Source organism: Trachemys scripta, chromosome 1 (assembly GCF_013100865.1).
Source record: "Trachemys scripta elegans isolate TJP31775 chromosome 1, CAS_Tse_1.0, whole genome shotgun sequence".
In the NCBI taxonomy this organism is placed as follows: domain Eukaryota; kingdom Metazoa; phylum Chordata; order Testudines; family Emydidae; genus Trachemys; species Trachemys scripta.
Window position 1 is genome coordinate 209,682,480 of NC_048298.1, and position 25,726 is coordinate 209,708,205.

The following is a 25,726-nucleotide window of genomic DNA, read 5'->3' on the forward strand; positions in this document are numbered from 1 at the left end:
GGAGTGTGCTGTGGCAGAAGGCAAGAGGTTTTCTGATTCTGGGAGCCTAGTTGGGAATTTTACATAGGAGTAAGACAGTTTGTGAAAACTGGAAGACACTGTGGCATCTATCTCCCTGCCAGCCTTGATCCATCTTTGTAGAAACTGCTACAGTTCTCTCAGGCTATGTCTACACTACAGCTGGGATCCATGTGCTGATATCGATCCACCAGTGGTTGATTTAGCGGGTCTAGTGAAGACCCGCCAAATCGACAGCAAATTGCTCTCCAGTTGACCCCTGTACTCTACCCCCAAACAGAAGAGTAAGGTAAGTCGATGGGAGAGTTTCTCCTGTTGACACCCCACCCTCCCCCCCGCAGTGTAGTAACTTGACCTAAGGTACGTTGACTCCAGCTATGTGAATAACATAGCTGGAGTTGCGTAGCATAGGTAGACTTACGCGGTAGTGTAGACATAGCCTAATAAATCAGGTATACCAATTACTCCAGTACACCTTAATCTCCTTAGAACCACAACCAGAGCAATTAACATTCTACAATGGAATCATCCTCATTCTTATCAAAACCAGTTCCATCAATTCTAAATATAGGTTGGCACATTATTTACTTATGATCTTGGACTCTTCTTAAATGGAGGCAGATGGGTTGTATCAGAATAGACAATTGCTGAAATTGTAGTGCTGGAAAGGTATTTCCACACTTTCTGGTAATCCCACAGATTTAAAAAATATAGGAAAGCCATTATAAAAGGTGTGTTTGGTTATTTTAAAAAGACCTTAAACCTCAATTCATATTGTGGAAATGTGATGAATTTAGTACATGAGACCAATGTAAACTGGACCTTGTGCAGACTTTGTATGATTGCATTTGTAAGTAAAGAGCCAGGCTGTGATACGTTAGAGAATCGTCCACTCCCTGACTATGGAAGAATGGCTACAAGAAATTTTCCAATGCCATTGCCTGGGGTGAAAAGTGAAACAATAGAATATGTTTCAGTTTGCACTTCTACTCTGCTTTTGATGGAACTATGTTAATGGACAAGTTGGCTTGATTCGTCTTTTCAGTGAAAGCTGACTGAACGAGATACTCTCTTCCTATCTTGTTCCTCTTACATTTCTATTCTGTCCCTATTGAGTGGTGGATTTGTTTTACTATTTTCCTTACAGATATGTCTAATAAAAACAAAGAAATCATTTAACATTATAAGCCATTCTGTGCACTGTTTTCTTTTTCTGGACATGTAATATATTTTTTCAAAAAGTAAAATTCCAGTACTTTAAACTAGAAAAGAAATACAGTTAAGTCTAAGCTGGTTCAGTTTAAACTGCTTGAGCATATGGAATCACTCTCCTACAAACGTTGCTTTATAGCCGAACAAAAGCTAGTTCTAATGGACATACTGTATTACTAAAAAATTAAATCTAGGTATTTATAAAACACAGTGTGTGCATGACATCGACAGCGGAAATCATGCCCCTGGCCCTGTAGAGTTTACGTTCTGAGATCATCTAATTTTCTACAATAAAACACTTTATTCAAGTCCTGATTTCAAAAATATAGATTCTGATGGCCAAATAAACATATTGCATCAAACTTATAGGCAATTCTGCCTCCACTGAGGAGTTTTTATAATTCCTGCTCTTTTGGTACCTGAGAGCTATTTTTCAAACAGGAAAGAATATGCTCCACATGTTAAATCCATATCATTTTGGCTGCTAGCATTTTTCCATCTTCATAACTAAATTAATGCTACGGAGAGTTAAAGAAACAGTCTACAGCAGCCTTGGGCAGTTAAAGCTGCTCAGTAGTGCAAATCTCTCTTTAGATTACATTTCCTACACCTTATCTTTTAAAGTTGATTATGTAGTTCTTAGTAGTTTTCCCTCTGAGTGGGAGTCTACTTCAGTTGATATGTATAGCTCTTCCAAAGACCCTTGAACTTATACATACACTCCAATCTCAGAAAAACACCAGTTACCAAATAGATAGGGAAGCTGAGACAGGCCACTTGGCCTCTTTCTGTCCAAACATGTTACTGTTCTTGAAATAGCATAATAAATCATTTTGATACTATTTCATTGTGTCAATGTCACAAGTGTTCATTGTCTTCAGATGTAGACTTCAAATCCTTATGCATTAGTTGAAAGTAGGAACAATCACTCTACATGAAAGTTTTTTTTTTTAATTTAAATCTCTAATTTATGGTATCACCTACCTTCCTCTACTCTGTCAGTTAGAGCAGCTTTGATGCCTTGTCTTCTCACTAATGTCTGCCTATTTTTTTCCATAGCAACAAGATGTGTGAGGTAGTATCTTTTATTGGACTAACTTCTATTGGTGAGAGAGACCAGCTTTTGAGCTCTACAGAGCTTGTCTTTTTTATTTTTTTTTCCCATGCCACTTCACTCCAGCTGGAATAGCTTTACTGAGGTGGACTATACAGCCATTCTCATTTAAATGTGTATTGAAGACCTGTTTCTACCTGATCACCAAGAATAGAGTGCATAGACCCCCTAACAACCCTGAACCATACAGGGCTCCAAACTAATAGAACCTCTCCTAAGAGCCTTTGAAAATAACTAGAGCTTTTTTTTCTCTTACTTAATGGGCCTCTCAGAGTTGGTAAGACAACTCCCCCCTCTTCATGCTCTCTGTATGTGTGTCTATATCCTCAATATATGTTCCATTCTATATGCATCTGAAGAAGTGGGCTGTAGCTTATGCTCTAATAAATTTGTTAGTCTCTAAGGTGCCACAAGTACTCCAACTCTAGCGATGATATAGCAGGCCTCAGCGAGCCACGTGTAGGGCTGCAGTGGCCATGAAATGTAGAACTGGTAAGTGGGTTTCATTACAAACAAAAGTCAGACGAGGCTTCTCAAAAGATGTGCTGGAGCTGGGCTGCTCTAGCTGCCCCTATTGCTCCACCACGTTGTAGGGATGGACTGAAGATTTCAGTTGAATTTAGAGCTTTGAAGTGGGGGGAGATGTTTGAACTTTAGGTGTCAGAACTTGTTCAGCGGAGTGGAACCTCCGCACCCCGACTGTTTTCACTGCCTGACGTTAAAACCCCCCAAAACTCAGTCAATGGCTATAAGGCCAGGGCATGGTCAGCCCTGTGGTGGAGTTTTGTTTAGCAACAGACTAGATCTGCTATTGTTCTCCCCCGTTTCACAGTCGAAAGCTGCCTCCCTCTCTCCCCTCCAAATGTCCCTAGGGGGGAGGAGGAGCATCCCTAGGCGGACCCTGGGAGCTGAGTTTTCCCCACGCCTGCGCCTCTCGCCTGTGTCTCAGTAGGGTCACCAGCCCCCTTCCCTCCTTCCTGCGCCGCAGCTGCGGGCAGCGCGGGGCCGAGGCGGTGCGGCCGGGCTGTGGCGCGTTCTCGCGACACTTCCTGCCGAGCGGAGCCGCTGATTGCGGGGGCAGCGCCCAGCGTGGCGGCGCCTGGGGCGGGGGGAGACCCAGCTCCGGCTTCACACTTGCCCTGCTGCACACGCGGAGCCCAACACGGGGAGTCGCCGCCCATAAGCAACCGCCCGCCGAGCCTGCACCCTGAGCCTGCCTGACCCCAGCGCAGGCAGCAGCGGGGACCCAGGTTCTTTGCGGAAACTGCGTCTCTCCCCCCCGCCTCGTCCTATTTCTGCGGTTTGGATGCCGATGAGAGCGGAGGAGCCGCTAGCGAGAAGCAGCACCACGCAGCCCGGCTGCAGCGGGCGCTGAGAGGGCGGGCGACTGCCTCAATCAGCAGCCTCCGCTTCGCTCGGCTCCCACCCCCGAGCAGGGGCTTTAACTCGCTCCCGTCCCCGCGGCTTGTCCCGCCGTCTCAAACTTTCAGCCTGTCCCCGCTGCCGGGCAGAGCCCGGCTCCACATCCATGGGTGAGTGTGAGCGAGGGGCGCTGCGAGGGGCGCTCAGGGGGCGTTTCCTTTTCGCAGGACGAGCCGGGGGCTGGGTGGTTGGCCGGTGCGGGGTAGAGATCAGGAGGCTGCTGTCTCCCGCCGTGCTGGAGGCTCTCCGGCTTCCCCGGCTGCCTTTTCTCTCCCCCTTCGGCTCACGCGCTCGCTAATGGTTTTCCCGGCTGAGGCGGAGTGACAGGGTGACGGTGGCTGTGCAGCCCAGGGGCTGGGGCGGCGAGGAGAGGGGAAGGGCTGGGGGGACCCATCCCCTTGGGGCGGATGGGGATTGCGAGCTGGGTTGACACGTTTGCGATTTCCCCGGCTAATCAGCTGGCTTGTGTTTGCTGCGGGAGCCGCCGCCGTTGTGCTGCCGGCAAGGGGGTGAAGTGCAGGCTCGAGAGGCTGAAGTGTGAGCGAGAACAGAGCCGGGGGGCCCTGGACGCGCGAGCTGCACTTTTCCTGCCGAGGTGCTCGAGCAGCCGAGCTGATGAGTGCAGCGGCTGCTGCCTTCTTGCGAGACAGGAAATCTGAGAGGCCTGCTCGAGGTTTGACATGTCCCAGGCGGGGCGGGCGGGGGCCGCTCAGGCGCCAGGCGTTGCTTTCGCTGCCCCACGTTGCAGCCCCGGAGCGGAGAGCCGAGCAGCCCCGCCAGGCTGTTCCCAGGGTCGGTTCTGCAAACCGCTGCGCGCTCTCCCGCCGCGTTAACCCTCCGAGCAGCTCGCGCGGCAGGGGCGGCTCGCGTTTGATTTCGAGAAGAAGCTGCGTCTGGTTTGCGAGTCCTAGTGCATCCAGCCAGGCGCAGGCTGTCCGGGAGGGAGACCGGCACACGGCGGCCGTGGGGTGGGCTCAGTACCTGGGGCTAGTGAGGAGCGCGGCAGCTGGCGGAAGGCGAGACTTAGTCATGCTGCTCAGTTTGTAGGTGTTAGGAAGAGCCTCCTCCGGGTGGGGGTTGCTCGGAGGCTCCCCTGCTGTGCCCGTAGAGCCCGGGGGTGAATTATCTTATTATGCTGAGCGTGGAGCTGAAGAGAGGCGGGGGCGACAGCAGTGCCAGGCTCTGGCTGGCTTAGAGGCGCACACATGGGCCAAGCCTGCTCGCTCCTGAACAGGGCCAGACTCTGTTGCATCCATCCAATCTGTTTAGTGCTCCGTGTGTGTGTGTGTCACACACATACATTTTATAGATTGGGGAGGAATACGTGAAATAAGGCAACAAAGGAGAACCTGTGCCACGGTGTTTTATAGACTCTCCGTGTGTGCGCACAAACTCTTGCATGTGTGGTTGGGCTAGGATCAGCGGTTTTAACTAGGCGTGGGGAAGTGGTTAAATGTACTTTAAAAGCTAGTTTTTAAGTTTTCTCTCCTATATTGCCACCCCGTTTTGTGTACAGTGAAGGCAAAGAGCAGATAGGATGGTGTCAACATTAGCTCTCCTTTTGAGGTGTCTGTATCCTGTCAGTTACAGTGAGCAGATATAGTTGCTTACATGTGCAGGCATAACCCAGTTTTCTGTATCTATAGTGATATTTGGTAATTTGTTTGAAAATCAACAAATCACTACTGCTACTTGAGACTTATGTAAGTATATGCTACATATACTTATGTATATGAAAATATGCACAATTACTGTAATGCACAAAGATACACAAGATTAAGCACCAGCTTTTTGCTGTTGAACTTCAGTTAGTCCTGCAGTCCAAAATGAAGTGCATGAAGTCGTGGGAACAGATTCAGTTGCTTTGATCTGAGCTCAGTTGCTGGTTGACAGTAGGCCAACATCCCAGAACACCTCACTTCATTGGTGCATTTTAGAAGACTATGTAGGATTAGATCATTGCTGTTCATGTACAGAGAGTGTTCATCTCCATTTCTGTATTCAGTGGTAAAGGGTTGCACTCCCCAATCTGCAATATGATATTAATATGGTGCTGTAATTGAGATTTTTTTTTTAAAGAATGGATAAGCAGAGCTGCATCTTGGGTGTAATGTCCATCCCTGCAATGTAACAAATGAATTTGGACAAAAATATGTAACAAGAAATTAAGCACACACTTTTTTTTTTAAATTAGTTGGCTGTAATCAAATCCCATGCTTCAGGGCTTCAGCCAGCCATCTGCAGGGGCCAGGGAGAGTTTCCATCCCAGTCCCCCATGTAGAATTGATGTATTCCTCTGAAGCATTAGAGCTTGTCCAGGGAGGAAGCCGGGACACCCCGTCGAGTGGATCTGTGCTCTGAGGAGATACACCATAGATCATAGAATATCAGGGTTGGAAGGGACCTCAGGAGGTCATCTAGTCCAACCCCCTGCTCAAAGCAGGACCAATTCCCAGACAGACTTTTTCCTCAGATCCCTAAATGGCCCCCTCAAGGATTGAACTCACAACCCTGGGTTTAGCAGGCCAATGCTCAAACCAGCCAGGCATCAATAAGAGGATTCTCTGTATCTTGCTCACATGCTCAGGGTCTTACTGATTTCCCATCCCCAAATCTGGCAGGAATTTTTCTCCAGGTCAGATTGGTGAGACATTGAAAGGTTTGGGTTTTTTGGCCTTTCTCTGCAATATGGGGTGTGACTCGCCTGCTGGGCTCATCTGGGAATAGCTCAGAAACCTTTTTTTTCTGTTCTTATTCAGTTTTTCAGTATAGTTTATTCTTTGCCATGTCTCTATTCTGATAAAAAGTTAACTGCCACAGGACACTACTATCAGTCTTGCTTAGACCCCAGTGTTTCATTCAGCCACTTGTCAAAAAAGGTATGTGGTGTTCATATCTGAGACCAAGCTGTGGTGAATAAGGATAAGCTCTTTCTCTGATGTAAAATATTTGGCCTTCCCTTTTTGTGCATGCCCACGCAGGAGGTTAGAAGAAGTGATGAAGCAACATGAAGTAACTTTCCTTTGAGCCATAGATTGTGATCTACAAGCCAGTCTGAAATTAAGGGAAACTGTTTTTCTGATGAGTTTTCTGCCCATCCATGATGGTTTGTTCATACATTTGTTTGTACCCGTGCGCGCTCTATCATATCTCATTTTGGTCATTCATATTACTAATAGTTCTTTTCTGAACTCACAGTAACTCATTCAGATTTCTCTTTCCCTGGCCAAAAAGAAGATTGGAGATATTTTGCAGTTCTGTCAATATCTTTACTTTTAATTTTATGAGTACCACTTAAAAAAATGAAACAAACTATATAGGGAAGCACAGGTATTGACAGATTGAAGGTGAATTTTTTATGTATTTGTCACAGATTCAAGATGAAAATGTGAGTTTTAAAAATTAACTTGACAATTTAAAGATTTTCTACATATACGAAAGAATAGGTAAGCTCCATCATTCAGATGGCTTTGCACTTAGTGAAAATGTAGATATGGTAGAACCTCATAGTTACGAACATCTCGGGAATGGATGTTGTTCATAACTCTGAAATGTTCATATCTGAACAAAATGCTATGGTGGTTCTTTCAAAAGTTTATGACTGAACATTGATTTAATACAGCTTTGAAACTTTACTATGCAGAAGAAAAATGCTACTTTTAACCATCTTAATTTAAATTGAACAAGCACAAACAGTTTCCTTACCTTGTCAAATCTTATTTTTAAACTTCCCTTTATTTTTTTAGTAATTTACATTTAACACAGTACTGTACTAGATTTTCTTTTTTTCTTTTTTTGGTCTCTGCTGCTGCCTGATTGTGTACTTCCGGTTCCAAACGAGGTGTGTGGTTGACTGGTCAGTTCGTAACTCTGATGTTTGTAACTCTGAAGTTCTACTGTATTTATATATGAATACATAAAATCCTAGGCTGTGAATCTTGTCTGTCAATTATTAAAAACAAACCTGAGTCTGACATTATGTGTTTTGAATCTTTTCTGTGTTTTGAAAATCTGTGTATGTTAGACGCCATCTTACATCCCTCTCGAATCTGTCCCATGCTGGGCTCCTTATTGTATGTATATGCTCCATTAAAGAAAACAACCTCCCCAACACTCACACGCTCCTCCCCCCCCCCCCCCGCCGCACACATTGAAAGAATGTTAAGGTCCATAAAGTGAAGTGCTGAAAAGTTAGGAAATGACACAATTAAGGTTCTTCAGGTGATAGTACATATCCATTCCACTTTTAGGTATGTGCTCACTCAGTGCACAGAAGCTATGGGAAAAAAAATCTCTGTCAGTACCTCTCAGGGTGGTGCATGCACTCTCCACATGCTCATGCTGATAACCAATGGTATGAAGAGGTGGGGCCGCCCTCAACCCTCCCTCAGTTCCTTCGCCCCACCTGTGGAAGGTAGACAGAGCCTGTATGCCTCATCATTCTCCAAAAAAATGTAAATAATTAGATTAGTAGTGTTAGTTTACATGTATTGTTTTTATATTTGTTTATTTTTGCATATTTGGATTGAATAGTGTCATCGACACCAAGTAGTGGGGCATGCCCAAGTTCCGAAGGTTTAAGTATTGTCTGGCTGTAATAAGTCTATGCCAGCCAGTGACCCTCAAGCCCGTTGTTTAAAGTGTTTGGAAGGGGGCACGTTTGAGAGAAGTGTCTGATCTCCAGGGGGTTCAAGACTAGGACCAAGAAATCTGGAGAGGTGAGGCTTTGACATCTGTTGATGGAAGCAGCTTTACGTCCTTCCTCAGAACCCAGCCACTCAGTATAGGGAGCTATGGACTCTACTTCATCTCAGAGTGCACCTTTGGAAAGTGCGCTTGTATGCTGTCTCTCTCCCCCTTCCCCCCCACATTGGAGGGATTCAGAAAGGAGGCATCGTTCTTCGAGTGCTTGCTCATGTCCATTCCATATTAGGTGTGTGTGCTTGCCACATGCACCAGTGCTGGAAGCTTTTCCCCTCAGTGGTAGCTGCAGGACGGGGGTGGGCAAACTATGGCCCGTGGGCCGGATCTGGCCTGCAAGCCGTTTTAAGCCAGCCGGGGCACTGGGTCAAGGGCTGGACCATGTGGCTCGGCCCCGCTCCAGCCAGGGTGCAGGGTCAGGGCCACACCACATGGCTCCCAGAAGCCGCGGCATGGCCCTGCTCCGGCTCCTAGGCACTCTAATGGCCCCCTCCGGCGCTCCAATAGGAGCTGCAGGGGGATGCCTGCGGGTGGGGCAGCGTGCAGAGCCGCCTGGCCGCGCCTCCGCGTAGGAGCTAGAGAAGGGACATGCCTGCGCCCCCTGAGCCTCTCCCCAGGCCCCAACCCCCTGCCCCAGCCCTGATCCCCTTCACTCTCCAAACCCTTCGATCCCAGCCCGGATCACCCTCCTGTACCCCAAACCTCTCATCCCCATTCCCACCCTAGAACCTGCACCCTTTCCGCACCCCTGCCCCAGCCCTGATCTCTCTCCCACCCTCCGAACCCCTCGGTCCCAGCCCAGAGCACCCTGCTAAACCCCAAATTCCCCAGCCCCACCCCAGAACCTGCATCCCCAACTAGAGCCCTCACCCCTTCCTGCACCCCAACCCCAATTTTGTGAGCATTCATGGCCCGCCATACAATTTCTATTCCCCAATGTGGTCCTCAGGTCAAAAAGTTTGCCCACCCCTGCTGTAGGGGACCGGCTCTGGCGCCCTCTGGAGTGGCATGCACATGCTGCAGTATAAAGGACACCACTGTTTTCCCTCCACCCTCAGTTTCTTCTTGCCACCAGTGACGGTGCTGAAATGTCTGCTGCTTCAGCTAGCTTTTTCGCTTCGTTCAGTGTTACAAACTTTTCTTGTAAAATAGTTATTCCATAGCATGTTAGTGCATTTTACTTGGTGAGTCCCGAACAGGACTCAGCCTCGGGACTGGACATCCCCCAGTCCTCAGGCTTTAAGCCCTGCCATTGCTTCAAAAAAAAAAAAATGCCCGTCAGCAATCCGCATAACAGTTGTCTAAGGTGTCTGGGTGAGTCGCATATAAGTGACAAGTGCTGTATCTACAAGTCCTTCAAACCTCATACCAAGAAAGAGAGAGACATCTGTCTCAAAGTGTTCCTAATGGAGCCAGCTCTAACTCCGGCACCAGAGCAGTTGAGGTCCGACTCTGCCCTGAGCACTGCAGCATTGGTGCGGAGAGCCCCACCAGTACCGTCGATGGACCGGCACTGATCCCCATTCCCAGCACCTGCCAAGTGGCACAAAAGAAGACCAGGAGAGGACGATCTCCTACATCCTGCAAGGGGAAGGAGAGTGCAGGAGGGGAGGTACCAAGCCACCGAGGAGGGTGGCTCGGTACCTCCAACCAGGAGTACCCTGCGTCTGAGGCATTGGTGAACACCATAAAACATTTGTCAAAGTCTAGGTTTACCAGCACCGGGCCCTTGACCGGATCTTCCTTCAGCGCACAGAGAGCCCTCTGGCACTGCATGGTCCAGATCACCTTGTCTGGCTTACCCTTATCATTAGCTCCCTGTCAGCCCCCATCACTGAGCTATAAGTGGGGCAGAAACCTCCAGCAGTGCCCAACCATCCCAATAAAGGCGTGGATCTGTTTCTTAGTCTGGGGAGTGGGCCAATCTCTGATCACCTCCACCTTGGCTGGTTCTGGCTTTAAGCAACCGCTCCCCGCCTTGTGGCCTAGGTACAGCGTCTCTGCCATCCCCACCTTGAACTTCCCAGCATTTATAGTCTAGTCTTGCCTCCCAGAGGTGACCCTGCCCCCTCTTCACCTGGGACACATGTTCCTCCCCAGTCTGGCTAAAGACACACATATCATCAATGTACGCTAGGGTAAAATTCTCCATTCCCCTCAGTAACTGATTCCCCAGATGCTGGCAGGTGACCGGTGCCTCCTTGAGGCTGAAAGGTAGGACCAGGAATTCATATAGCCCCAAGGGGTGACAAAAGCAAGTTTTAACTTGGCATCTGGATCCATAGGCACGTGCCGGTAGCCTTTGGTGAGATTCTTGGTAGTGAAGTATCAAGTCACCCCCCGCAAACTTGTCTAGGATCTCATCAGGCTTAGGCATGGGGCAGGCACCAGACATGGTGATGGCACTGAGCTTCCGATAGTCCACACAGAATCGGATCCACCCGTCTGTCTTGGGGATCAGCACCATGGGTGAGGCTCAGTGGCTGATGGATGGCTGGATCACCTGTAAAGCCAGCATGTCTCTGACCTCTCTCTCCAGGGCCTGGGCCGTTTTCCCACTGACTCTGAATGGGGGACACCTGACAAGACGGGTGGCTCCTGTCCCCACTCAGTGAACAGCCAAGTTAGTAGGCCCAGGCTGTCTGGAGAACAGCTGCTGGTAGGAATGCAGCACCGCTCTGATCTCTGCCTGTTGGACAAGGATTAGCTGGGCAGAGAAGAGAATTGATTCCAGCCAGAGGCCAGCTCCAGTCTCAGGGAAGAGATCCACCAGAGGATCGTCCCCCTTCTCCTCCCACTGCCCACTCTCAGCCAGTACCAGCCTCTCCCTGTCACAGTACGGATTTATCATGTTGACATGGTACCCTCAGTGGCTCAGATTGGACAGTTCCACCACATATTTCACCCCATTCAGCTGTGTGATGACCTTAAAGGGCGTGTCCCAGGCATCTTGTAGCTTATTCTTCCTCACTGGGATGAGAAACACCACCTGGTTTCCCCCCCCCCCCCAATAGGCTCAGCAGTTGTATCAGACTTTCTGCTTCCCTTGGGCCCTGGCTAGGTTCTCCCTGACCAGACTCATGAGCTCAGTGAGCTTTTCCCGTGAAGTCAATACATACTCCACCACTGATTCTCCATCGGGAGAGGCCTTCCTCTCCCATTCGTCCCTCACCAGGTCCAGGGGTCCCCTCACTGTCTTCCCATACATCAACTGCAAAGGAGAGAACCCCATGGATTCCTGGGGCTTTTCCCTTTATGCAAATAGCAGGTGACTTAAATACTTGTCCCAGTCCTGCAAATGCTGGCCCATGAAAGTCTTCAGCTTTGTTTTCAGGGTTCCATTAAATCTCTCTACCAGCCCACTGGACTGAGGATGATATGCTGAGGCAGGTGTGCTGGACCCCACACTTCTCCCACAAGTACAGGAGCCGGACTGATATAAAATTGGACCCCGGGTCTGTAAGGAGCTCCCGGCAGGTGAGAATGGTCAGCAGCTTATCTGCCACAGTGTCTGCCTCGATAGAGGACAGAGCCACTGCCTTTGGGTAACGGGTCGCGAAATCTACCCCCACCAGAATGTATTTCTTCTTTGCCCGGGTTGCCTTGCTGAGGGGCCCCACTATGTGCATAGCCACCTTTTGAAAAGGCTCCTCTGATGGGCAGGCATCTCAAGACTGCTTTCCCTTTGTCCCGGGCCTTCCCCACTGACTGGCAGGGGTCCCAGGATCTGCAGTACTGCTGGATGTTATCCAAGACTGGGCCAGTAAAAGTTCTGTAGCAGCCTCTGCCTGGGGCACAGGATTCCCTGGTGTCCCAAGAAAAGCGCATTGCAGGCCAGGTACAGTAGCCTGTGGGCAGTACTTCTGGGGGACCACTAGCTGTCTTCTGATCCCCCATAGATCCACTTCCCCTGGGGAAGCCCATTCCCAGTACAGGAATCTCTTCTACCACAGGAATCTTTCCCAGAAGCCTTCCCCAAGGGGTTTTGCCAGCAAGTTCCCTCAGCTTCTCTAAGGAGGGGTCCTTCCGCAGCTCGGTCTGGAATTCAGCGGCTGGAGTCGGGAGTGAAACCAGTTCCCGCTCGCTGCCTGTGGTCACAGTCCCCCAGACTGGAATGCTGGGATTCGGGCTCTCTTGATGAAAAGCCACTATTTTCATCTTGGTCACCCTCTGACCAGGCATTTCTGTCACCAGCAGCACCTTTTTAGCTGCTTCCCCCTTCACTGGGGCCTTCTGCGCCTCTGGACAAGGCAGCCCTGGTTGGCAGCTGTCCCGCCCTGGCTGTGGTTCTCCACACTCAGCGGAGGTCTCCGATCCCTCCCGGGCTCAGTTTCGCCCCTGTTGTCCCAGTGAGGGCAGGCAGTGAGCCTGCTACTTTGGTCACAACATCTTCAGAGACAGTGTGAGCCACCTCTCCCTGTGGGCAGGGGCCGAGGAGCATCTCTCTGTCCCACTCAGCTTCAAGGGTCTGGATACAGATAGTCAGGGCACCTTAGCAACTCCTCCTCCCTGTCAGCCAGGACATTTGCATTTACACTGACCACTTCAGTCTTAGCCCATTGGTTCCCTAGATTCAAACTTGAATCCTTGGCCGTTATAGGAACAGGGCCTGAATCCTGTCCCAAAGAGACACAGTCATGCCCCTATCATCCACATCAAAGCTGATATCTTGGAGAGCCCCAACTACTAGCCAGCCTGACCCCGTCTGCACAGGGATCTGGGCCATAGGCAGGGCAAGTGGCTTCATCCCTCGGACCTTCACCCAGGTCACACAGCCCTGCAGCATCTGGTGAGGCTGCACCACCCGGAGCCTGACGACAGTTTTCTCTGTCCCAGGATCTCACCACCACAGGCATGTCTCCCCATTGTCCACCATCTTCCACTCCCACGGGAGGTCTGAGGAGCCTGAGCCCAGGAGAGTACACACATATGCTGGGGCCAGGAGTGGGAGCCAATCTGCCACTCCACCCATCTGGCTAAACAGCTCTGGCCTTGGGACCCAGAAAGGGGGCTAGACAACGGAGCCTTTCTGCAGGGTCAGCCAGGTTCCAATTGCCTGCCTTCCCAAAGGCCGTGAGACAGCCTCCTCCCTCCTTAACCTGGGGCAGTAATTTAGTGTCAAAGTTCCCTGCCAAACTGGCAACCCGTGGTCCATCCCCATTCAGCCCTGGACGGGTCCCCTGCCTCTCAGCTCAGCCATCCCAGTTCATGCTGCCACTGTCCCTCCTGCTGTTCTGCCTTATGCCTTCCCTGTCTCTCACGGGCCTCTGACCCTGGGTCAGGAACCAGCTCCTTAGAGCGATCATCCTCTTCCACCTGAGAAAGATGCACCTTGGTGAGCTTTCCAATGAGCAGGTCTCTCCACCTGCAAAGCTCTACAATGTGCTTTTTAAGGAGATGGTTATAGGTAAGGCTTCGTTTTAGTCACAGGTATTTTTAGTAAAAGTCACAGACAGATCATGGCCCAGAAACAAAAATTCACGGGCGAGTGACCTGTCCATGACTTTTACTAAAAATACCTACTGTGACTAAAACTTGGGCGAGGGTGTTCTGGGGGGGCAGTCTGGGCGTGCCGCAGGTGCTGGGGGAGGGAGTCGAGGTGACCCGGGACCCCTGCTGGTGCTGAGGGAGAGGGGGGCCACGGTGTGCAGCTGGGACTCCCGCTGATGCTGCGGGAGAAGGGGGCTCAGCTGCGGCATGTTGCCAGGACTCCTGCTGATACTGGGGGTCGGGGGGTTGGCGGGTCTCCCTACCTGGCTCCGCATCCCTGCAGCTCCTAGGCCACAAGTGCTGACTGCTACAGCTTCCATTGGCCAGGAACCGCAGCTAATGGGAGCTGCGGGGATGGGGCCTGTGGGCACTGGCAGCACCCAGTGCGGAGACCCTCTCTGCTGCCTAGGAGCTGCAGGGGGGCTGCCCCCCCAACCTGCTGCCCCTAGCCCTGAGCCCCCTCCCACACACCCAAACTGCTGCTGCTGGCCCGGGGGCTGCCTGGCTCGGGCAGCCCCTGGGCCAGCACCAGCCGCTGCGGAGGTCATGGAAAGTCACTGAATCCATGACCTCCATGACAGACTCATAGCTTGAGTTATAGGCCATCTCTTTGCTGTTGTCACAGGCTCACAGGCTTGTGCTCTCTCGGCTCCCCAAAGTCCCTGGGAGGAATTCCCTTCAGTGTGGCAGCCCTTCTCAGGGGTCACAATCTCTCTCAGGGGGTTAAGCCGTAGGCTGCTCCACCTCCTGGAACCGCACCTCACTCAGCCTTCAGCACACCTGTCTCTCGCTAATCCCCCTTTGTTTTACTGCTCCCCAGTCACTTACTGCAGGATGCTCTGCCCACAGGGTGCAGTTGGTACCATCCCTGCCACCAGTTGTCACGGAGTCACAGGGCTAATGCTCATAGGCGCCAGCTCCGGGGCTGGGGCACCCATGGGGAAAAATTAGTGGGTGCTCTGCACCCACTGGCAGCCAAGCTCCCCTCCCCTCTCCACCCCCCCACCTCACTTCCTCCTCTCAGCGCACCGCGTCTCCGCTCCTCCCTTCCTTCCTCCCAGCACTTGTAGCAGCCAAACAGCTGTAGCAAGCTCTGGGAGGGAGGGGGAAGGAACTGGAACGTGGCGCGCTCGGGAGGAGGCGGGGCCGGGACAGGGATTTGGGGAAGGAGTCGAATAGGGGCAGGGAAGGGGTGGAGTTGGGGCAGGGTCTTTGAAGAAGGGGTTGGAATAGGGGCGGGAGGGGATTGGGCAGGGGTGGGGTTGGGGTGGGGCCGGGGCAGAGGCGGGGTCGAGCACTCATCAGCACCAGAAGAAATCGGTGCTAATGCTCTGGAAATGCTCCAAGTGAAGCCAATCAGGACTCAGGTTTAACATGCCTCTTCTCTTGGAGCTGTTGCCATGGCAAGCAGCCTACATGACTTTGGTCTCTCTGGGTCTTACCTCGGAGCATTCAGTACTCCTGTTCTCACCGTGCACTTCCCGCAACAAGTCTGCCTGAATGGGATGAAATCAAAGGGCCCTGCACCCAAACTTCACAGTCATCCATGCCTCTCAGCCAGCGTGTAAAACAGAAGGGTTTATTAGTCGACAGAAACACAGCATAGAACACAGCTTGCTAGCATAGAAATTAGGAACATTCAGTAAAGTCCATCTTTGGGGGAGGGGAGCCCAGATCCAGAGCATTGAGCTTCCTCCTGGGCCTCAAGGCAGCTGAGACTGACATGCTTCCAGCTCCCTGGCCCCTGTCCTGTTGCTCCTCCTCTGGTCTTTTGTCTCGCTTCCTAGGAAAAGTGTCACCTGGTTGCATCCTCCTCCTGCTTCTCAGGTTATGAAGGGCAGCATCGCTTACGTGCAGGCAGCAGGAGCTACCTCACCTGCCCCTGAGGTTCTCAGCAAAAGTCACACATCCTTATTCCCACCATCTAAGCACTGGTGTAATACACAGGAAACTGAGATACACACAGCATTCATGCAAAACAGTAAGACTCACATAGGTTCACGTACAACATAAGGAGGAAAACCTGACTTTGTCACCGTCCTATTAATGGGAAGTGTGAGCAACCTTAACTACCTGCATCCCCTATAGTATTTTTATATTAAAATCTCCCATAACATTTTTTTAATGTTTTGTCCGCTTCCAAATTTCTAGTACTGTTTTCTTCTTATCTAGAGCCCTGTCTTGCTTCCATTGAAGTCATTGTGAGATTGGTTGTTGACAAGTCCAGGTGAACTAGAGCTGTTCAAAAACATATTTTTAGTAGTTTGGTACATTGCATTTGGTACACCATTTGTGAACTCCTTTCATTGCATGTGACATTTTCATAAATTATATTAAGCATGGTGATGTATTAAAGGTCAAGTTCATAGATCTACTGGAAGTATTACACAAAAGCTGCAAAGTAACTCGCTTCTCTTTCCTCCCAGAAGTCAGGAAATTACAACCCTTCTCACAAAAGCCTGTTCCAGGTTGCGTGCCTTCAAATTATATTTTAAACGATACAAGACATACCTAGGAATTCTGAAGTTAAGATATAAAATTGTGCATTTTTAGCTAATCGTTTGGGACCACATACGTATTCTTTTGAGAATGATTTCTAATTGCACAACTTTTTTTTAATGCCAGGATGTATCCTCCATGAGTATCGCTTCGCTTCTCCCTCCCCCACTGTTATCATAGGGTTGTGTATTAACTGTTGCTTCAAAGTCAGTAAGTGAGAAAGAAGAGGATAATTTGCAGATGTGCTGGGGGTAAAACAATTGCATTCTTACTGGTCCATATGCCTGACAAAGATGCATAGCTGTGAAATCATGGTGTGGTGGTTACTGTTCCATTTAGACCTTCCAGACATCATGAGGTGTCCTCTATTCAGAATGGGAAGAAAAAATATGGCATAATTAAAATGGTTTTTCTCCTTTTTGCCAACAATAAACAACCTTCTCTTACTACCTCTTATTAGCAGTGGTGATCATATACTTCTTCCTATACTGTTCATGAAGTGTAAGATTATTGCTAACAATTATTATTTTAGAAGGCATTTAAACATTGCTCAAATTACTTATTTTGTAATAGTTATTTCCTGATTATTATCAAGAAGCTTTTTGACAAATATCGGAGTTAAGCAAGGTAACATTTCTAACAGGTGTGTGCCAGAATTCATATAGCAGATCATCATTGACCTTGTGGCTAATACATTGACTCTGACTGCCATTACTTAATGGCGGCCATGTGTAGGGAGGGGAAAGGAGGAGTTACAGTTGTATATAATAAGCAGCTGAACTTTCATTTCTCAAATGTTAAGGTGCATTTGTGCCCTGTTGGTTGTGGGGAGGGAGGGAGAAATTAGAATTTCTATTGTCCCTATGGCAGTTTTTAGATCACGGTTTACTATATCATGGGTTTTTATAGAGATCCTATCACTGTGTGTCTAAAATTAGAGTACAAAAATCTGAACCAAGAACAGGTATTTTTGGGGGAACATGAAAGCAGGCTTTGTGCATTCCATACTGTTAATGTTCTATTAAAAAAAGCAATACAGTATGGGGGGGGGGGCGATAGGGAAATCAGATAATTGCTTCAACTTGTGTGAAAGTAATTGGTGAGTGTCTGCTTCATATCCAGTGGGAAAAAGTTAAACGTTTTAAATCTGTGAATATGTGAGAGAGAATATACAATATTGCAGTTTGATAGTCATGAATTTTATTAGTAAATACAGCGTGTGTGTATGTGTGTGTGTGTGTTCTTTCCTCCCTGTAAATGATAACAGATGAGGATCAGTGGAAGTTGAAGTCTTGGGGAATTCAAGTAGCAGTAGCTACATAAAGTCTGTAAGGCAAAACAAATATTGGTGTCTCAACTTTTCTTCCCTTCAAATCTGAGTTTGACTTGGAAAAAAAAAAAAAAAAAAAATGCCCATGATGATGAAATAAGATGGCCATGTATTTCTGACAAATAGTTCATAAAGCAGTTCCTTTTCCACTGTGTCACTTAGAATTGTGCTTCTGTTAATATCTGTTTTAGGATTAGGAAATATATAGAACTTTTGATCAGAAATCACTGCTATGCTAAAATTCTTCTCTCTAGGTACAGGGAAGACATAAAATAGAAAACTGCTATTTCGTTTGAGAAATTATTCCTGGTCTCCACTTATCTATAAACTCAGTGTAGAAAACTGCATTTTGAGCTCTTCCCTTGAATTTTACTAGAAATATTTCAAATAAGAGAGAAAATGTTGGCATTTTTTCTTTCCCTTTTGCTGTCTCCTTCTCACGCTGTCCTCCAGCTTCTTGTGGAGTAATTTCAATGTTAGTTGCAATGTAGCTGTGTCCAATTAGATTAGTCCTAGTATGTGTTGGATAAGCAACTCCCTTTGGAGCTGGTTCCTTTATTCCATGTAGAGAGATGTCAGTGGGAACTGGTAGCATGGTTTGCAAGTCAGGGCAGAATTAGGACCATAGATATATAATCAGCTTGTAGAGGCGACAAAATTTGTGTCTAGTTACTGTGGTGGTTTGCTATGATAGATGGAGCCTACTGTTCAAGTGGTTTGTTTTGTGTTTTGTTTTTGTTTGTCCTCTGTTTACTTAGAGTTCAGGAAATCTTGTTTACTAGTTTGTATGATGTTTCTTAGCCATCAATGAAATACTGATATCTCAAAAGAATAAACCTGTACTTTCATTCACTGAAGGAGTTTGTAGTGGGCAGTGATTAGGACTTGTATTTTATATACCTTAAAAAAAAACCAAATGAAAACTTTTACTGAATTTTTATTTTAACTAGTAACTCTTTATTTTATACTGTATCCAGTTGCTAATGGCAGTATTATTCTTTTTGCATGCTTTACTCTATTTCCATATAGACAAACTTGTGAAATATTCAGATAAGGTTAACACAAGACTTGGAATATAAATACACACATAGTTCAAAATCTTCTCTTTTTGAACTAAATATACAGTGCAAAACCAACTTCCTGTGATTGCATAAACCATCAACTTCAGTTTGAGTCTAATGTGTAATCTAGTATGCAATTGCTGCTTCTGCTTTGCCACTGGCTAGGATCATTTAACACACTGATAACTTGACTGGATTTTTATCCATTAGGGACTTGTACAGTGGGGGGTATTATTTATACTCAGGGCCTTGGAATGAATTAAACCACTGGCTTGTGGTAAACCCTTTGTCTTTTCATTTAATTTCTGTAAGTATTTTCCTCCTCATTTCCATTAGTCCTTTCTGTGGTGTTCATATTAGCTCTTAGTGAGTAGCTGGGATTTCAGCCCCTGTGAGTGAAACAACATAATGGAAATAGACTTTATAGAAATCATCTTAATTATTTTTTATTAAATGGGTTTCCTCCTGAGGTTTTAACGTAACTTTATCAAGTTTATCTTTATCTGCTATGTACATTGGCCAAACTGGACAGTCAGTACGCAAGAGGATAAATGGACACAAGTCAGATATCAGGAATGGCAATATACAAAAACCTGTAGGAGAACACTTCAACCTCCCTGGCCACACAATAGCAGATGTAAAGGTAGTCATCTTACGCAAAAAAAACTTCAGGACCAGACTCCAAAGAGAAACTGCTGAGCTCCAGTTCATTTGCAAATTTGACACCATCAGATCAGGATTAAACAAAGACTGTGAATGGCTATCCAACTATAGAAACAGTTTCTCCTCCGTTGGTGTTCACACCTCAACTGCTAGCAGAGCACCTCACCCTCCCTGATTGAACTAACCTCGTTATCTCCACACTGATATATACCTGCATCTGAAGAAGTGAGGTTCTTACCCACGAAAGCTTATGCTCCCAGTACTTCTGTTAGTCTCAAAGGTGCCACAGGACCCTCTGTTGCTTTATCAAGATGAAAACTTTAAAAGATAAGCTGTTTGACATGTGCTCTAGTTTCTAAATATAAAATTACTAAATTGTTTTGCAAGGAGAATGGTGACATCTGGTCATAAGATATTCACATTTGTTTAATTTTGCTGATGGATGAATGTTAAATGGCTGGTTGTTGCTGTGATCTTTTTAATCAGTTGTTTTAAAGGATTTTTTTGCCAAACTTTCTGTAGATTGGACATAATCTCAAGATGAGGCTGACAAGGCCATGCCAGCTTCCTCAAAAGTGGTCTGGTATTCTCTATTTTTAATTTTTTTATGAGGGAGGAAATAGTCACAGTTTAAAAGCTGTTGGCATAAGCAGGACTTTTCCAAATGGACACAAGCTAAGGATGATCTAATCTTAACCTGATTGGCCAAGTTGCATGGCTTCAAGGTAAGCCTCACACCTGATTTGTCTGAATGCCTTGAAGGGAGGCAAAGCTTGCAAACCATATGAAGCCTCCCTGTTTGGTCTACAAGCTACCAGGGGAGGAGGACCATTTCAGAATCTCTGACACTCCTCATGGTGGGGAGAGAAAGTCATGACATCAACAACCAGCCCACTTCAGTCTTTGACTAGTCTTTCCCTGCACCCAAAGGAGGCCTTCTAGTGAGAAGCTCTGAACCAACAGCATCACTGTCTGGCTCCTGGACTGCAGGTCTAGCTTGTACTCCATGAGAGTCCAGAAGACAATGAGAGTTGAAGAGTTTGTGAACCCGTTATCTTAATATGTTTTTCCCTTTTCTATGTTTGTCTTTTGTTTTTATTACCTGGGAGGTGTCCCAGCCCCTTTTATTCCCTAATTGTAACATATGAAAATATGGCTGTGTGTAAGGCCTGGTCTACACTAGGGGAGGGGGGAATCTATTTAAGATACGTCAACTTCAGCTACGCTATTCTTGTAGCTGAAGTTGCGTATCTTAGATAGATTTAGAATCACTTACTTCGCATCCTCACGGCGCGGGATCGACGGCTGCCGCTTCCCCGTCGACTTTGCTTTCGCCTCTTGCCGAGCTTGAGTTCAGCAGTTGACAGGAGAGCGATCGGGGATCGATTTATCGTGTCTACACTACAAGCGATAAATCGATCCCCGATAGATCGATCGACATACCCTAAGAGTACCTGTACAGACTACACGGGGAAAGCACGGGAAAGAAAGTCTCCCCAGGTTTAGGCAGCCCTACACATAGTCTCTGAAATGTACTAATTAAAATGTGTTTGTTTAAGGGTACTAAGAAACTGAAAGCTGTGTTAGCTGTAAACCGCCAAGCAAAAGTTGTTAAGCTTATCATTGTTCCTTTAAGGCTTTTTTTTTTTTTTTTTAAATCTGTTTGATATCTCTGAGGGGAGGGAAGGGACATGGAGTGAGGAAAGGATTAACCACCATACAAGAATTTATTGAATTCTGTGGAAGAAGTTTTATAATTGGCTGAGTTTGTGGTTATGATATTAGATAATAATTTGGATTCGGTATCAAACCAGCCAAATTATAGATTCAATTGATTTGGGTAGAGTTCTTTAGTTGGAATTCATAACCAAATGGACAGCCATCTTCATAGATCCTGTCTTAGAATTTATAAAGATCAGTTATTTGTTATTGTTGATTTGACTTTGTTTTCATAGTTGTATTGCTTTCATTCTGAGTTCAGTATTACTAGCAGTAGCAGTGATAGGTTTCTCAATTTTATTTTTGTTTTATGGATTTAATAAAATGTTTTCAAAATACAGAGTTACATTTCTTTCATTAAGCAATGTGGGTCCAGAGTCCTTGAGAACTTGGGTGGATATTAGCCAGTCAATTTAAGTCTCACCAGCTTTCCCCAATTAGTCTCTGATTCACATACCCTCCCATTCAGCTATAGAAGAGATTTAACCTGGTGTTTGTATTATGATCTGATATATATGTCCATCTGAAGGTCTAATATGGGAGAGAACTATCCTTCACTTCCTCTTCTTTGCTTGTGTTTGATGAGGTTGCAAGGTTGACACATTATGGCCTTTGCATGATGAAAGAGCATACCTTGGACACAGCTTTCTATATTGCAAGTGAGGGAACAGTTCTTATTTGTGCAACAGAAAGCCAAGAATTAAAAATCAAGATGAGAGAAACACAGTTGCTGCTGCCTCTTGTGTTACAACTCTTTAAGTTTAGTCTGCTTACAGTAGACTGCAGTGGTTTGCTTCCTCTCCTGCTCTGAAGAAAGACCTGCCATCAAACTGCAGAAGTCTCCAGTACCATTAAGTAGCAGTGATCACTCTCTTGCAGCTACAGTTGAATATGTTAAACTATTGCAAATATAGGGTTACCATATTTCAACACTGAAAAAAGAGGACACTCCACAGGGGTCCCAGCCCCACCCTAACTCCGCCCCCTCCCCTGAGCACCCCGCATTCCTCCTCCTCCTTCCTGGCCCCCTCTCCCCCCTGGGCTCCGGCTGCTGCTACACTGGGGAAGTTGCTTCGGCCCCGGAGCGCGGTGGAGAGCGGCGGGAGCCGGGAAAGTTGGAGCCCGGGGAGGAGGCGGCTGTATGCTCAGATGCTGCCCGCCGCTTCTGTGCCCCAGCAGATTGGCAGATTGTGGGAGTTGTAAGTTTTGCTGCAGCCACTCGCACTTGGGGTCCCCTTACCATGCCTCCTGTGAGGAAGTTCCTCCTCTATCTTGGTGGGTCCTGCGCTTATTGGTAGATTTTCTTGCCTCAGAGATTCACCATGTGGGTTGGGGAACAGCCCAGAGACCTTCCCCTCTGGAAGAACCCACAGTCCAGGTCAATTGGGAGGTTCGGGGGGGAACCCAGGCCCGCCTTCTACTCCGGGTTCCAGCCCAGGGCCCTGAGGACTGCAGCTGTCTATAGTGCCTCCAGTAACAGCTGCATGACAGCTACAACTCCCTGGGCTACTTCCCCATGGCCGCCTCCAAACACCTTCCTTATTCTCACCACAGGACCTTCCTCCTGGTGTCTGATAACGCTTGTGCTCCTCAGTCCTCCAGCAGCACTCACTCTCCGCTCCTTGCACCTTTTGCTCCTCACACCACAAACTGAAGTGAGCGCCTTTTAAAATCCAGGTACCCTGATTAGCCTGCCTTAATTGATTCTAGCAGCTTCTTCTTAATTGGCTTCAGGTGTTCTAATTAGCCTGCCTGCCTTAATTGGTTCTAGCAGGTTCCTGATTACTCTAGTGAAGCCCCTGCTCTGATCACTCAGGGAACAGAAAACTACTCATCTAGTGACCGGTATATTTGCCCACTACCAGACTCCTGTACCCCACTGGTCTGGGTCTGTCACACTCCCTATTTTCCCAGACACGTTCGGCTTTTTGGAAATTCCTCCCGGACGGGGATTTCAGGACCAAAAAGCCGGACATGTCCGTGAAAATCCGGACGTATGGTAGCCCTATGCAAATAGTTAGGGTTGACATACTTTTGTCGGTTTTACTTTGCCTGGCCACTTAGATCAACTTGAAAATTCTTTGTTCTCTTTTGTCTCACACATGTCAGAATTGTTCAGATGGATTCATTGTTAACGTGCCATGTATTTTTGTAAAGACTGCAAGTTTTTAATGTGAAGTAGCCATAAACAGGACTTCCTGTTAATCTGATAATTGAGGTTTTGGCTAAAGTCCATGGAAAATTGGGATAAATGGCTTTCAGAGATGCCAGCTAGAGAGTCCTGGACTGCCATCTGGTACTTTCTGAGGTTGCGGATTCCAGGCAGTTCCTAGGCAGAGGTGAGACTTTTAGCATTTTGTTCTTCAGCACATTATAGTTTTGCTACTTTATGCAGGGATTAAAGCTTTACTAAAACAAGCTTGGACAGACTGTTCTCCTTGTTACCATGGTCCATTCCCCTGACACAAGCAACAGTTTTTCACCGTTGGCCTCCTATATGCATATCTGCACACCTTTTTCCCTTGGGGAATCACTCCTCCTTTCCCCCCTCTCTTCCTTAAACACACAGATGCCTTCCTTCCTCTCCTGGGCACCCAATCCTCACTTTCTCCTTCTCAGACACCTCTGAGTGTGCTACCTTATTTCTTCTCCATATTCTCTGTCTTTTTAAGCTCACCCTTCCTTCCATTCCCGCCCTTCATCTTTTCTCCATCATTCCATCTCTCCTGTTTTACCCTCAGAAGTCTCCCTCCGATAGCACCTGCACGATCCAGTTGTGACTCCCTAGTATTGGGTGCACAGGAACCTGCTCTAGAGGAGGTATCAGCCTGTTTTCCAAGTCTTTGAAGACACATGGTACAGGAGTCAGCAACGGTATGTCTGAACCACTATTGCTATGCAATCAGAGACTGTGGGAGGAGTACTTGGAGCCTCAGTTGGCTTCTCTTCCTTGGCATTATGCTGATTTTCCCCCTCCCCAGCCAAGAGTCTATGCCGTTGGTACTGCAGGGGTGTCATATATGTAAATAGGTCATATTTAACTCTGCCAGTCAAGAGACCTGAACACTCTCCTTCTCGTTTGTTAGCCACTACCTGAGTAGGATCACGTAGGTGGTTGTGTTTCAGAAGAATGTTGCTGGGTCATTCTGTTGCTCCATTATTGGTAAAAGGCTTTTGTGAAGTTACAGGTCTTGCCTTATGACTTGCTTGTAGACTGTCCTGACTTCTTCTAAGAATTGCTGGTCCTCTGCCCCTGTGGGCTTCACCCTGGGGAAAGCTACAGGGTTCCTGGTGATCAATGATCATAGCTGCTGGGGCAGGCAGAGGAAGTATCTTAGATAGCTTTGGTCTAGCTGCCCATTTAACATTGTAAAGATCAGGACCAGCATCTTGAAAATGAATGCTGAACTGCATAGGAAATGCATATTATTCAGTCTGTCTTTTGAGTTGTCCTGCTTAGTGGGACTTGCTGCATTATGGGCTAGTTGCTGTTTCCTGGTGGAACTAGCCCCTGAGAGCCTGCAGAGCTTATAGCTGAAGCACAAACATTTGCCAATTTGCAGAATGTAAAACTGTTAATTGGAATGTTACTTTTAAGTTAAATTTCTAGCTACAGTTTTTATGCCATTTACCATTTTTCTGCAAGACCTGACAGTCTCTCCCTGCAAAGCCACTTAAATACATTACCACTAGGAACAGATAAAGATGTCCCCCAATGCTGTTTGACTAGAACACTGGTTTTGGCTCCAATTAACCAAGCAACAAGAAGTGCCTCATTCTTAGAAAGTATCTGTTGAAGTCTCAAAAGGTCTCTAGTTACTTTTCCACGTCATTTGAAGGCCAGAAACATTTTGCCCAAGGGGATTGATAGTAAAATCTAACCAGAAGCTTAGGGAATGGAGAAGCAGGGTGGGTAATGAGGGGTTAGTCAGAGCTCTGTTTATCCTCTGTAGCCTTCAGCCTCTGCAGCTAGCAGAAGTTACCCATAACCCTGATCTTTGGAGAATATGGTCTTTGGAGACTATTCCAGGCCAGAGACTAAGAAAAGACACTGCTCAGGATGGATGCCCTCTCTATCAGCACCTGGGACTCTGCCCCAGTCAGTAGGATAGAAGCTGTGAATGGATCTGGATAATGTTCCTGACATGACTTGCAGTATAATAGGGCTGCATAGCCTCATCTTGTGCATACTCTAGTTCTACAGAACTCCACAGTGTCACTACCTTGTGTACAGTAACTCCTCACTTAGGACTTGGGGACTCCATCCATTTGCCTCTGGGCAAGAGCTCACTCTTCTGGGCAACAGTCCTCAAGCTTTAAGCAGAAGACATGGGGGCTCTCTAGGAAAGTAAGCAGATTGTTTCCCCAGGTGGAGTTAGCCTCCTGGGGAGTTGCCACCCCCACAAACAAACTTCCATTAGATCCATGTCGTCTTCTCTCGGCATGAAGATTGTTAACCATAAAGCAGTGCCCCTTTTTGGTAGGCTAGAGACTTTC

At 47.3% G+C, this 25,726-nt stretch overlaps 1 protein-coding gene across 1 annotated transcript in view; it reads left to right on the plus strand.

The window, feature by feature from the left end:
* Window positions 1-4,157: 4,157 nt before the first annotated feature.
* The window catches only part of SH3KBP1 (SH3 domain containing kinase binding protein 1), a gene marked incomplete in the record, with an annotated part of 339,832 nt that continues 318,263 nt past the window's right edge, over window positions 4,158-25,726 (plus strand). The window contains 1 exon segment of the mRNA XM_034755713.1: window positions 4,158-4,439. Coding sequence (XP_034611604.1) covers window positions 4,382-4,439 — 58 coding nt within the window.